This window comes from Phocoena phocoena, chromosome 19 (genome assembly GCF_963924675.1).
Source record: "Phocoena phocoena chromosome 19, mPhoPho1.1, whole genome shotgun sequence".
Classification (NCBI taxonomy): domain Eukaryota; kingdom Metazoa; phylum Chordata; class Mammalia; order Artiodactyla; family Phocoenidae; genus Phocoena; species Phocoena phocoena.
The window spans coordinates 53508199-53523149 of NC_089237.1; the positions used below are offsets into that span (position 1 = coordinate 53508199).

The 14951-nt window shown below is 41.8% G+C and overlaps 1 protein-coding gene across 1 annotated transcript; it reads left to right on the plus strand.

Moving 5' to 3' along the window:
- The first annotated feature begins 81 nt into the window (after positions 1-81).
- On the plus strand, positions 82-12022 carry ADPRM (ADP-ribose/CDP-alcohol diphosphatase, manganese dependent). The gene is made up of 4 exons (XM_065897570.1): positions 82-113; positions 6712-7329; positions 8182-8298; positions 11320-12022. Exons 2-4 carry the CDS (start codon positions 6729-6731, stop codon positions 11628-11630), a joined length of 1029 nt encoding a protein of 342 aa, XP_065753642.1. The 5' UTR covers positions 82-113; positions 6712-6728; the 3' UTR covers positions 11631-12022.
- Positions 12023-14951: the final 2929 nt, after the last annotated feature.

A 14951-nucleotide genomic window follows, 5' to 3' on the forward strand; every position in this document is an offset into this window, starting at 1 on the left:
CCGTTTCCGCTTCCTCCGAAAGTGAGGGAGAGCCGCTCTTTCCGCTGCGCTCGATGGTGACGCGGTCGGCTAGCCGGTAGTCTGGGAGCCCTTCGCTGCGGAGTCGGCGCGCGGTAGGTGGTTCCTCGCGGCTGGAGGCGGGGCGGGGTGGGCCGGGCTGGGCTAGGCCTACGCGGGCGGGCGGCAGGGCCCTCGGGAGCTGGCAGGGCCCGGAGGGGCGGGCCGCGCCGGGGATCTGAGCCGGGAGGCCTGAGTGCAGCTCAGGGGCCCGGGGCTTCGGCGACCGCAGCCTCTCTTTCCCCACGGGGTGCCCCCAGCCTCGGAAAAGAGAAAACGGCGTCCGGAGACGGCCGGCACCGGGCAGCCCCCGTCCTCAGCCTGGAGGCCGGTCCTTGACCGCTTTACACCCCTAACGTAGAAGCGGACCCATTGCGCTTGAAATAATGTGCGACTTTTTTTTTTTTTTGCGGTACGCGGGCCTCTAACTGTTGTGGCCTCTTCCGTTGCGGAGCACAGGCTCCGGACGCGCAGGCTCAGCGGCCATGGCTCACGGGCCCAGCCGCTCCGTGGCATGTGGGATCTTCCCCGGCTAGGGCACGAATCCGTGTCCCCTGCATCGGCAGGCGGACTCTCAACCACTGCGCCACCAGGGAAGCCCTGTGCGACTTTTTAAACACATTTGCTGGTTAGGATATTTGAGCGGTTAGGGTGACAAGGACTAGTCAAGTATGACTGAACTGCCTGGGATTTATATTCGCAGGGTATAAGGAACCTGAATAGAAATACCGGCACTGTACGGAGTGGTGTCTCTCCTGCGTCACGTCCCAGCCCATGACTTGGGCTCCCTGGGCCCTAGGATTTCTACAAGCCTGTATTTACATAAGCCCCTTGTTAACGAGGCGGAGAGCGTTTGTAGGTTGACTTTTCATTCCTTGCGAAAGTTTAACTCGCGTGCATTCTGTCTTGCCTTTGTTTTTGTCTCAGCGTCTGCAGTCTTAATCTCTCTCCTCCCCGCCTCCGTGCAGATGTGCAAAATACAAAAAAAGGAGGAAAAAAAAAAAAAGCCTTCTAACGTTCTTAACTTTGGATCCCACTCCCGCGGGGCCTTTTTCAGGGCGTCCGCTGAGCGGAAGCATCCGGTGCCTGGTGATGGTGGCCCCGGGGCGGGGTATTTTTTATGAACTGGCATCATCAGCCAGTGTTCTCCTCTGCTCGCCCACCAGGAGGTTTGTAGTAGTCTGTCATTACCTGTGTTTCTTGAGTCCTGAATTGAGCTGGACTTCTCTGGAATATCGGCTCAAAGTAAACGTTCAGCACTTCAAATCATTTTTAATCCAACTGATTTTTCTGTCTTGAGCTTGCCCATGCTTCAGATCTTCTCCCCCGCCCCCACCTTATTTCTCTGTGTTTGTTTCTCCAGGGAGAAGGTAGTCCTCAAATTGACAAAAAGACACAAAAGTACCCTGCATCTTCAGGCAGTGAGTGTGTACAATTATTGTTCACCTCTTTGCTCAGTTGTAGGTTAATTGATCAGACAGCCGTCAGATACATGAAAATTGAACTCAGGATTTTTTTTCAGCTGGTCTGTGAATTTTTATTTTCCAGAGTGATTCTTTTAACAGCTGGACCCTTTATGTGTTTACCAAAGCATTTTTATACAACGCCTTCATATTAAATTTATAATGTTAAATAAAATACTAGCTTCTAAGACAGTTCCTGGCTGAAAGTAGGTGTTTTATAGCTGTACATTGGATGAATTGCTAACACCTCTGAGCCTGACTTCACGTACCTATAAAACTTTAGTGTTAAAAGATACCTAAAACACTGTCTAGTGTAAACCTGTCACATGTGAGAGGAAAATCAGAATGGTGTTGGTATTGCTAAGAGAGCTCACTGAAATGGAGTCGGGAGGCCCTTGAGGATGTGTGACTTAGGCACTTCTCAGCCTGGATGGAATCTGACCTTTGACCATTTATTGTCCTAATGAAGTCATCCAGAACATGTGCTGGAAACTCACAATACCTAGCGGACCCCTAGCCTGGAATAATTCTGATTCCTTAAAGACAAATATTTCTTGACTTGTGTCAGAGTCAATCACAGTTCTCAACAGGCAGCTAACAATGTGGCTTTTCGTATTTATGAGCCCCTGACTCTTTCTCTTCCCCAGAACACTCTCAGTTTTACCTGAATCTGTGTCTCCCAAATTGCAGTTCTTAAGACCCCAAATAAATTCATTTCTTACTTGTAGCCTCCTGCATTGTGTTTTGTTTGACACACTTTTATTACTCCTCTTAAACCACCAAGATCACAAACGAGTTTTTTTTCTTTTTTTTCCCAATTTAGATACTTTCCTTGAACGAGACAGGATGTAGATATTATCATCTGATATTTGTTCTATCAACAGTGACAAGGCTGATCAAATTTTGTGCTTGACATAACCTTAGGCTGTTTGACTAGGACAGCTAGGCCTAACTTCCCGGCCCTGTAGTTCCCTTGCTTCATCTCAGGTGCAGATCTCCGCCCTGCGTGTCTAGCCACAAACATTTCCTGCCTCACCTTGCCTGTTATTGCTGTATCTAGCACAGTGAGTTTCAAGGCTATCCCCCCCGCCACTTCTTTTTCCACAGCTACCTAGCCCACGTGGGTCTGTGTATAAAAACTTGGCTCACGCATCCCTTCCCTGAGATGCTTTTGGCTTAGGCTTTGAGCATCTCTTTATGGCAGTAGTTCCCCTTAACAGTCTCTCCTTAGTAAAGTCTAGGCTTGTCACATTTTTTTCCTTTGACAGTAGTTTGAAGGGCTGTCTTTCTTCACATCCTCACCATAGATTCTTGAGGGCTTTCTACAAGGACCTTCAGCCTTCTGCCAGTCTTAATTATCATAGAAGTTTTTTATATCATCTTGTAGCAAGTTTTCAGCAAGTAAGCATCCCTGGGCATTTCCTTCTATTCTTGAAAATCATTGGTGCCTAAAGTGGTTTTCGCAGAATGCTGACTGCTTATCCTGCACCATGAATTTTTGTAGGACCTTTTTTGAGGAAATCTTGTTAAGTTTTCTGCATTATTCTGGTCTATAAAAAGTTGGGGTAGTTTCATTTACCTTGAGGTTCACTAGGCAGATATATAATTAAAAAATAATTTTCTTGGGCTTCCCTGGTGGCGCAGTGGTTGGGAGTCCACCTGCCGATGCAGGGGACGCGGGTTCGTGCCCCGGTCCAGGAAGATCCCATGTGCCGCGGAGCGGCTGGGCCTGTGAGCCACGGCCGCTGAGTCTGCGTGTCCGGAGCCTGTGCTCCGCGACAGGAGAGGCCACAACAGTGAGAGGCCTACGTACCGCAAAAAAAAAAAATAATAATAATAATAATTTTCGTAACACGTATAGAGTGCTTTATGATTTACAAAGTAGACCACTGTGCATTAAACTGAGTTGAATCTCAACAAGGGATGAGGGTTATTTTGCTCTAAGAAACTGGAACTGCAATCAGTTCTAGGTTTTCAGCTTCACAGCTTCCAGCAGTTCATCATAATACCTCTTAACTAAAACTTAGCGTATGTAAATGGTGCAGGCAAAACTTCCAGAACCAAGTTCACTAGAAACTTGCTATTTGGCTTTCTTTTCAAAAGCAAATTATTTTCTTAGATCTTCTAATTCTTCCAGACTTTATTTTTCCCTAAACTTTAGAATGCTTTTAAAAAACTTTGTATTATAGACATTTAAAAACATGCATAAAAGTAGAGAGAATAAACCTCATGTACCCATTTTAGCTTTAACAATTATTCTCTACTCATCTACTTGTTTGTGTGTGTTTGGTGAAGGATGGGGAGTATTTTGAAAAAGTTTTACGGCACTGGAATGCTTGTTAATTCTAAGTCTCCCCACTGGAGGTGTCTTTGAGTTGTTGATCTCTCTGTCCACCAGGATCAGTCTTTCTGAGCTCCCTGGCATCTCCCTGAACCATAAAACAAAAAACTCTAAATGAGCCAGAAGAGTCAATTCCCGGCCCACTTGGTTCTTTTTTGCCCTGACTCACTCACTGTTGATTCCAATTGTCTTTCCGTGAATGTGGTCTTGTCCTCCCTTATCTCTTATCTTTTCTTTAACAGATCACGGTATAAATTTAAGTTTCTGTTTTACAAAATAATTTCTTTGTTTAATGAAATGCATATTTTTTTCTATCCTTAGCCTTATCTTTAAAAGCTATATGTAATGAGCATTTTGAATCTCTTTTCTACTCTAGAACACATTACTACTTTGAAGTATGTGGCCCTTGCTGGTTCTCTTCACATTACTTAACTTTCTTTAAAAAGCTGGCAAATCTTCAGATACCCTGGAGTTTCCCTAAACTAAACTGTGTTCCAGTGGAAGGTGCATCTCATAGGGCTTTTGGTATCGCATGACAGAAACCTTAAAGCCAGTTCACTTTGGCTTTACTCAGAGGAGATTTTGTTGGCTGATAGAACTAAATGACCAAGAGTAGTTCTAGCAGGGACAGGTGGATCCAAGTGTTCAGCTAGTGTTTCCAGGACTTGACATCCTTCCATCGGTCACATTGCTTCCTTCTAGGTTGGGTTTCTTCTCAGTTAACTTTTCCCTAGCAGCTCCAGTCTTAGTTATCAGTTTTAGCAGAAGTAGTTCCAGTAGTTTTGCTAGTAGTTCCAGTGAAAGTCCCAGGGCTGATGCTTATTGACCCCCAACTGACCAGAGGGAAACTGGGCTTTTAGAGGCCAGGCCTGGGTCCTGGGTCTGCCTCTCCCCAGCCAGGAGGTTGAGGTTAAACCACACAGACTGAGAGTGAGAGTGGGTAGGTGCCTAAACAGACATTGGGATGCTGCCACCAGAACAGGAAATGAATGCTGGGTCGGCAGTGACAGGTGTCTACTGGACAAGATCAAATTAATTGGGACCAAATACCTTCTAGGAGATGTAGAGTACATATTGTTACCCTAAAGGCGCTGAGTTTAAAGGTAAAAACAAACAAGCTTGTTTAGCAGGGGATAAAAGCATTCCCAGAAACCATTTTCTCTTAAACTCTGGTAATAACATTCCAATGATAACACTTGCTAAATTATCTTCTGGTTTGATTCTCTTATTAATCTATACTTGGAATCCCAAATATTTGAAGCCTTAAAAGACTAGGGGTTTTCAGCTTAAATGAGTTTTGTATTTATTTTAATTGTATCTCACCTTTCAAATCAGATTATCTCATCTATACTATCCCTCGTACATATTAACTGAGTTGGTATTTAGTGGGGTTTTCAGATGGGACTGCAGGAAGAAATGAACAACAACAACAAAAAAGTATAAGAACACCAAGGAATTTTTCAGGGTTTCCATCACTTTTTCTGGTTCTGTTTTACCTGTTTTGGGGCTCATTCTGTTTTACCTGTTTTGGGGCTCATTCCCAACCAGATTAAGGAAGGAATTTAGCTCATAATTGGGTAGATCACATAGAAAGTGTGTCATTATTGACAAACAGTTTAGACCAAAAAGAGACCCTTAATTCTTAAAAGTGTCAAATAGAAATCTGGCCCTTGTTGCTGATTGTGGAGTTGTCACCTCCACCTCATAGGAGCACTCTGACAGGATTTCACATGTCTGTAGACGGTTAAAAAGAACTCAGTAGGAATATTCAGCAAATGACTGGAGACCAGGAGTCTGAAAGTAATTTTAGAAACTACAAGTGAGTTTTTAGAAACAACTAGGTTTTAATAACCTAGACACCACAACACAATTTATTACTGTAGTTTTTATAACAAGAATAGTTGATAATTTAGGGTCCTAGCCTTTTATTTTAATCCTTAGTGTTCTTGGCACTTTTAAGAGATTACAAATGATTATAAATTCAGATTGTAAACAATCTGATAAAGTAATAGCTTTTTAAAGTCTAAATCCCTAGCACTTGTGGTCCACTGAGGAAGAGATCATGTATGAGAAAAAAAGAATACATATTTCCTGTTTTGTTTAGAGAGAAGGGGAATGTGTTATTCAGGTTTTAAAAAGCTGGTACAAATTTGAATCCAACTTTTGAAGAACCAGGCATCGCTATTCACAGAAGTGAAAACAGTCACATCAATATCATAGTTTTTGTGCCGGATTTTTTTGTTTAAATTAATCCTCTCATCTTTTTTTCCTCTTTGTGTTATTGCATATATGAAATATGAGAAAATTATTTGAGGTGACCTACCCATCAACAAAGAGAAAAGATCTAGCCTAACGTAATATACTCCTAGTGGGAACTAATGTATAAAGTACAATGAATGAGTGTAATATACAACTCCCCCCACCAAAAAGAAATCTTGAGCTTTTGATAGAATTATTTTGGTGTTTGTGGATGAAGGTGTGTGTGTGTGTGTGTTTGTTTAAAACTAGTGTATATTTATTAAAAATTACAAATTATACCAGATTTGAATTTGACTTTACTAGAACTAGAATGCCTGTTCACGAATAGCATAATACCCTTTTGTAAATTGCTGTTCTTCTGCAGAATAGAGGTTATCATCTATTTTACAGATGAGAAAACAGAAGCATTTTGAGGACTTGGTGATTTGGACCTAAGACCATCAGACTCTAAAGCCCATGCACTTTTCTCTGTACCAAGCTACCTAGTGGATTGACTATTAAGTTTAATATTCATTTTACCGTTTTCTTCAGTCCAGTTCGAAAATTAGATGTTTATAACTTTATCTTTTTCACTTTCCTTGCTTAATTTAGAAAACTATTTGGAGATTATGGATGCTAAGCCCGAACCTGGACCCCTCAGTGAGAGTTCAGAACCTCTTTTCTGCTTTGGAGTTATAGCAGATATTCAGTATGCTGATTTGGAAGATGGCTATAATTTCCAAGGAAGCAGACGGAGATACTACAGACACAGTCATCTTCACTTACAGGGTGCTATCGAACACTGGAATAAAGAAAGCAGCCCACCCAGTTGTGTACTTCAGCTTGGAGACATCATCGATGGATATAATGCACAGTACCAAGCATCAGAAAAGTCACTAGAACTCATCATGAACACGTTCCAAAGGCTGAAAGTCCCAGTTCATCACACGTGGGGAAATCATGAATTCTATAACTTCAGCAGAGACTATTTAACAAACTCCAAACTTAACACAAAGTTTCTGGAGGACCAGATTGCCCATCATCCTGAGACTGTGCCTTCAGAGAATTATTATGCTTATCACTTTGTACCGTTCCCTAAATTCCGGTTCATTTTACTCGATGCTTATGACATGAGTGTCTTGGGCGTGGATCCGTCTTCTCCAAAATACCAGCAGTGTCTGAAGATACTGAGGGAGCACAACCCAAATGCGGAATTGAACAGTCCTCAAGGTGAATTATTCCTTTGAGCTGAGAATCTAATACATTGTCTTTAAATTCTTCAGCTACCTTTTATTCAGCAGGAAGATGGACGATTAAGGTAAAAGTATATTGTCCTGTTGTTCAGGGTCAGGATTTCTCACACGCCTCATGGCACATGGATTGGTGGCATTTGGTTCAAGATTCATTTATTTAACACATAACTGAGTGCCTGATGTTCTGGCCGGGTACTTTTTCTAGGGCAGCTATTCAGAGGCGTAGGCAATACTGACAGTCCCACTTTTTTATGGATGGAGTAGAGGAAACAAGAGGAAAGTGGACGGGACAGATAATAAATGCAACAGAAATAAGTGATCAGTGCCACCAAGAAAATAAAGTGCAATATTATAGAAAACGACTAGGGGTACCATTTTAGTCAGGTGGCCAGAAATAGCCCATCTAAGGAGAAAAGCATTTCAGCTAAGTGATGTGAAGGAGTCAGCCTTGGGAAGAGCGGGTGGGGCAGAGCACTCAAGACAAAAACCAGTGCATAGGCGCAAAGCAGTGTAAGGCACTGTTACTGAAGAGCACAGAAGGGCCCATGGGGTGCAAGGTGATTTTACAGTGGCTCAGTGGACACAGAAAACAGTCTGTTGTATATTCAGCGTAACGGGAAGCTGGGGAAGTAAGCAGAGGAGAATTGAGATTAGGAGTAAGATACAGTGTGATTTACACTGCTCTAAATTGTTACGGTTTCCTATTTTAAGTCATTGCTGCCAAACGTTCCTAAAGAAAAGTACAAGTGTCCCCATGTTAGCTAAGTTTGAATGCCCAAATGAGGGAAAATCGACATTTGATGGGTCTAAATTACTAAATTTGTTTCAGGACTTGCTGAGCCCCAGTTTGTCCAGTTTAATGGAGGATTCAGCCAAGAACAGCTGAACTGGCTGAATGAAGTTCTTACATTCTCTGACAGAAACCAAGAAAAGGTGGTGATTGTGAGTAAGTATTTAAATGAGTTGATTGCACTGGCATTTTAGAGAATGGGTCTAGTTAGGTTTTAAAACATACTAACAATATTTAATATTGTGATATTTTTATAAAATGAAAGCTGTTTAAAATTTTTTATTGAGAAACAATCTGAATGTAAAATTAACATTTAAGCTTGAGTCAGGAAAGAATTGTAAAATAAAACATCTTGCCATATATTAGAGCCTGTGAGTTGGCCCTTTAAGTTTAAAAGTAGTATTTCCCCAAATGGGTTCAATTTGTATAGTAATACATATAAGTGAAAAACTCCATCCAGGCCCCAGACCAAATCCCAGCCTCAGGAGACCTACCTGTGAGTGCAGTGACCTCTGCTGACGAGGTGAAAGCAAAGCTGGTGTCTCGGGAAGAGTGTGAGAGGCTCATCTGGCAGGTCTGTAACTGTGTCCACCATATGATTGCAAGGAAATAAAATGTGTTGTTTTCGTTTAGAATTATTTTTCACAGACATACTGCCATTAGAGGTTATAGGAACCTGGAGGTGCTTAAAATAGACGTGTGTGTATGTCTGAATCTGGATTTGCAGTATGCCTGGTGTACTTGGTTTGGGGGCTGGGATTAGTTCTCTCGGTTAAAATCGATGTGGCCTGATGGATGAGAAGATAGTACTGAGGGTCACAGGGATGGCATGCCATTCTGGCTCTTGTTTCTATGACCTGTGTGACTCTGGACAGATGTTGAATGTGCAAACTGCAGTTTCTCAGGATTGTATCAAATGGACTTATAAACATGAAATCCCTTTGAAAATGACAGGCTCTTCAGATAGTTGGTAATATAAAATTATATTTCAGGGAATTCCTTGGCCGTCCAGTGATTAGGACTTGGTGCTTTCACTGCCGAGGCCCGGGTTCGATCCCTGGTGGGAGAAGTAAGATCCGGCAAGCCACTGGGTGTGGCCAAAAGAAAACCATTATATTTCTACTAATCAATTTTCACTTATTTATCTTTCACTGATGTGGTAAAGATATGAGATGGAGTAGGGGTATTTCTAGAATATCAAATGTCATTCAAGGCTTAGAAAATTATAAGGTGCCCTCAGGGGTTATAGACATGATGTGACACTGTTTGGCTCTGTAATAAGTGGTTTCCAAAATGGGATACTTCTTGTCTCTGCTTTTTAGTTTTCACTGCCATAATGTACCTGTTATTGTAGAGAATACTGGAGCTAAAAGGGACCTCGAGATCATATAAAATCAAACCTTTTAATTTTAAAGATAAGGAAACTGAACCCAAAGAGATTAAACTACGTAGGTCAAGTCATAGAGCTCCTGAGACGGGAGAGACCCCTTTCGTCGTCGTCTCCCTCCGTACTGTATTCTTCCCGTTGCTTTGCACTTCTGTCAGTGCACCTGTCTGCGTTAGCATCTCGTACGTTTCTTCCATTTTGCTCTAAGCTCAGACACTGGATGAACAGCTGAGTGCCTCGGGTTTTCTTTAGCAAAGTTTAAAATGGCTAATAGACATTTCCTTTTGTTTCTGTTTGCTTCTTCACTTTCATTTTGGCTTCTCGGAAGTATTTGGCCTACTCAAGTTTTGGCCGTGCAGTTGGAAGGATAGAATTGCTATTAGCTGAGATATGGAACACTGCAGTAGGAGGGGTTTTGAGTGAAGAGTTCAGGAGTTCAGGTTTGAAAATATGAAGTTGCAGATGCCTATTAGACATCAGGAGAGATGGTGAGTAAGCAGTAGGGACATATGAGTCGGAAATTCAGAATAGAAGTTTGGGTCAGATATATAAACGTGGAAGTTGAAAGAATACAGATAGTATTTACAACTGTAAATTACTAAGAGATCACCAAGTCATTAGGTATAGACGGAGTAGTGAAGCCTGAGGACCAAGCCTTCGGGCACTCCTGACAGGACACTAGGGAAGTGAGAAAGCAGCAGAGTGAGGATCAGAAGCCGTTGAGGTTGGGAGAAAACTAGGGGGACAGCGGTGTTCTGGAAGCCAAGCATTTCAAAGAGGAGGGAACGACTAATTGTGTCCGATGAGTCCAGCATGGCATCTGGGTCTACATAGTCACACAGCCTCCTGGGACTCTCAGCCCTTATCACAGCTTGAAGAGTGGTTGTGTGTGTGTGTGTGTGTGTGTGTGTGTGTGCGCGTGTGCGTGTGCGTGCGTGTGCATGTGTGCTCTGTTACCTCCCCTTTTTTTACTTTTATTATAAACTAATAGATATTAAGCAGAATAAAATTTCAGGATAAAAATAAACAGTAATAGAGAAAAAAGGAAAATGATTTAATGGGGAGAATCAAAGACCAGTGAGCTGTTGCACCTGTACGTTGGAGTGAAACCGTGGCCTGATGTTGATGTGGCCTCGTAGGTGCCTTGAGATCAAGAATTTGAAATTCTCTTGGCTGTATCTCCAGTGGAAGCTAGTGTGAATGTTCCCTGCTTTAACTTAGTTTTCTCATCTGTAAAATGCCTATGGCTACCTTGATCTCATGGAGGTATTTCAAGTAGCATAAGTCAGTTCTTTATAAAACATTGAGTGTTTATATAAATGACATATATATATAAAATCCATTGGCCCATCCCTAAACTGTTCTTTTACTTGGGAGTAGCTCTTTCTGTGTGTGTAACACTCATACTCTTAGGGAAGTCAGTGAGACTGGATTCCAGTGGAGCATCTGCCTGATCTCCGGCTGCCTTTACGGACCGCCCTGCCCGGGATGCCCTCAGTCTCCCGTGGTGGTGTTTGTGCATCTTGAGACTTTGTAGGCCATAGATCTCAGGCTTTCTGCGTATACAGCAGCCTCTCTCCCCTTGGATGCAAACTGTCTCGCCCTTCTTTATGCTCCAGAAACGTGGCTCTAGATTATCTAGTTTTTCATGTATGTGGATTCTCTCTGGTCTCGGTCCATATGAGTAGCAATACACATTTTCTTTATCCTGAGTACTAGTTTTTAGCCTTTTTTTGGTGAAAGAGGTATTTCTTAATTGGCTCATAACTCTTCTTCTCTTTGACTAACAGGCCATCTTCCCATTTATCCCGAGGCCTCTGACAGTGTGTGCCTGGCCTGGAATTACAGAGACGCCCTGGCAGTCATTTGGTCTCACAAGTGTGTGGTGTGTTTCTTCGCCGGTCACACTCACGATGGTGGCTACTCTGAGGATCCTTTTGGTGTGCACCACGTCAACATAGAAGGGGTTATTGAAACGGCTCCAGACAGCCAGGCCTTTGGCACAGTTCATGTCTATCCTGACAAAATGGTGCTGAAAGGGAGGGGCAGAGTTCCAGACAGAATTATGAATTACAAGAAGGAAAAAGCTTTCCATTTTTAGTGTGATTTTATTTGTTTACTTTTATAGAAAGAGACTGACTTGGCTTTGTGGGTTTGTTCCGCCTTCCTCTCCCCACAGCCTGAGTCTCATTGTCTAGTATTCTGTTTGCATAACAAATGGCCATAACTGACTTCAGTGTGTGTTAGCTCGTAAGATATTCTGAAATGTCATTTTTGGATAATATATCCCGTGTTGAAAACTGGAAAGGAAATGAATGAAAGTAGCATGAATAAACCAGGGAGGAGACTGAGGTGGGGGGGATACAGTCCTCCAAACAGATTCTATTTAGCCTTACCTTAGGTTTTTTTACTTTTTACAAGGAGAATGTATTCATTCACTGTATTAGCTATGTAAGTTAAAATTCATAATAAAAAAGAAATAAAATAAGCTCAGGTAAACTTTTTCCGTTTACCCAGTTGTGTGAATGAGCTTTAGACATTTTATGCTCAGAGTACCCATCATATTTGTACTTTTATAGGTTTATACTCCTGTTTCGTAAGCCAAAAGCATCACTAGTTACTTCACAGGTGAACGAATAGCACCCCCATTCACACAGGTGAATGTGTGGTCTCCCTTGTGAACCTCTTGTGAGTTCAGCCAAATCAGGACCGAGTGCCAGTGCAGCTGTGTGCCTGCCAGCATGTCTGTTTGGGCCCCCAGCTGGTGCTATAGGAGACTATCGTAGGTAAATGAATTTACCCTTGACTCCCTTTATAGACAAACGGGGCATGTTTAACTGAGCTGTCATATATTCTAAGACTTATTCGCAGAAACACTTACTCAGTGGCAAATGGGGACTGTTCAAATGTAGAAAAAGTTTGATTCAGGGACTGAAAAACGGGAAGACAGAAAACCAGTACTAGTCAACGTAAGTGTGTCTGCTGAGTACCGAAGCATTGTGGGGCTACAGAGGCGTATCAGTTTCCACTGGCTGCTGTAACAAATTACCACACACTTGGTGGCTTAAACAACATATATTTGTTCTCTTACAGTTCTGGAGGTCATAAGTCTGAAATTGTCTTCACTGGGCTGAGATCAAGGTGTTATCAGGGCCATGCTCTCTCGGAGGCAGAATCGGTTTCCTTGCCTTTTCCAGCTTATAGAGCTGCATCTCTTGCATGTCTTGGCTTATGGCCCCTTCCTCCATCTGCAAAGCTAGCAGTGCAGCTTTTTCCAGTCTCTTGCTGCTTTGTTGTCACAATGCTTTTCTCCCCTTCTGTCTGTAGTCAGATATCCCTGTGCCTCCCTCTTATATTGTAATTACATTGAGGGCCCACCCAGATAATCCAGGATAATCTTCCCGTCTCAAGATCCTTAATCACATCTGGGAAGTCTATTTTGTGATGTAAGGTAACATTCAAAGGTTCTGGGGATTAGGACCTGGGTACCTTTGAGGGTCATTATTCAGCCTACTGACGTGACTATAATGTGCTCCCTGCCTCCACTGACTTTCCACAAGTGAGAGAGAGAAACAACCCTGCATACAAATGTATGAAGAAAGGACAGTGGCAACATGGAGGAGGGATTTAATTTTGTTTGAAGGGAATAGGGATGACTTGAAGAAGGAAGAAAAATGGTTTAAATAGGTGTGCGGGTGCATTTAATGTAGACAGAACAGCGTAGCGTCACAGGATATGCTGAGTTCAGGAACTGCACGTAATGCTGTGAGGATTCACCAAACAGCGCTGGGGGATGGCAGGCGGTAAAGCGGGAAAGGACAAGCTAGGGCTACGTGGTGAAGAGCCCTGAGTGACGAGCCAGAGTTAGAACTAGACTTGTCAGGCAGTGAGGAACCCTCTGGTGTCTGAGCTGGGGAGTGTGTGAGGAAATTTGTGTCAGTTCCAGGCAGTGGATATGAGAGGCTGATATAGGAGAATGACAATGGGGAGGAAAAAGATTGTGAGGGTGGGAGGACAGCGACTTTGACAATAGAACTATTAAACTTACTAATAATACTTAAATTCAATTGAAAAATAGAGTTGAAGAGCAATTTCAGTAATACTCTTCAAAAGGCAGTACTTTACCAAGTTACTGCCTTTTACATGCTTCTGGAGATACGAGAGGAACTGTGTATATTCACAAAATTCATAGTGTTATATGGGAGATGCAAATATGATGAAAGTGTATTTTGGACATTACTTTAAAAAAAAATTGAAACATTACAGTCTTTTAAGCACAGAATCAGGCATTACTTGGAGGATGGGTAGGTCCTATATAGAATTTGGAAATAAATCTGTTTCTTCATGTCTGACTAATAGTTATGCTAACGGAGGTATAAAAACCATAAATATACCAGAAAACTGAAATCCTTTATTTGTATTTCACTGACCCTTAAAATAAGTTTTACTTTAATTGCTTTAATATCAACTAGATTTTTTTTCCTTTACCCTCTAAATCTTGATAGAGAATTTCTGACTATCCAGTGGCCATTATGTAAAACAAAAAACATGCCTATCTCCTTTAACAAATATTTATAAAATACTTAATATTGTATTAAAGTCTATAAAAATAGGCAAACTACCAGACTCATTTTCACTCTACTAATACTTTTTGAGTCAAATATTTCCTAAATCTCATGAAACTGTCTCCACTATGGAGTTTGATGCTAGCATATGTAAGAGTTGCCGTCCAGATGCTCTAAGACAGCACTGACCAACAGAAATATAATGTGAGCCACATAAGTAATTTGAAATATTTTAGCAGTCACATTTTAAAAAGTAAATAGAAATAGATAAAATTAATTTTAATTATGTATTTTATTTACCCCAATACATCTAACATATTATTTTAACATGTAATCAATATAAAAATATTTTACATTCTTTTTTATACTAAGTCTGTAAAATCTAGTGTATATTTTATACTTATAATCCATCCATTTGGACACTAAATTTTCATTGGAAATACTTGGTCCGTATTTAGATATAAAATTTGCAGCTGAAGAAGTAGATTCACATATCCAAGTTGTTCCAAACATACTTAAAACAAGTGTTCCAAACACACTTATAAGTTTTCTCATAACTGAATAGATGTTTTTAAATAAAAATGAAAAAATTCAAACTTCTTCAGTGTACATTTCAAGCGCTCAATACAACATGCAGCTAGTGGCCACCAGACTGTACAGCTCTGAAATGGTCTTCTCTCCAGGGCTACTTTTTTTTTTTTTTTTTTTTTTTTTGCGGTATATGGGCCTCTCACTGTTGTGGCCTCTCCCGTTGCGGAGCACAGGCTCCAGACGCGCAGGCTCAGTGGCCATGGCTCACGGGCCCAGCCGCTCCGCGGCATGTGGGATCTTCCCGGATCGGGATACGAACCCGTGTC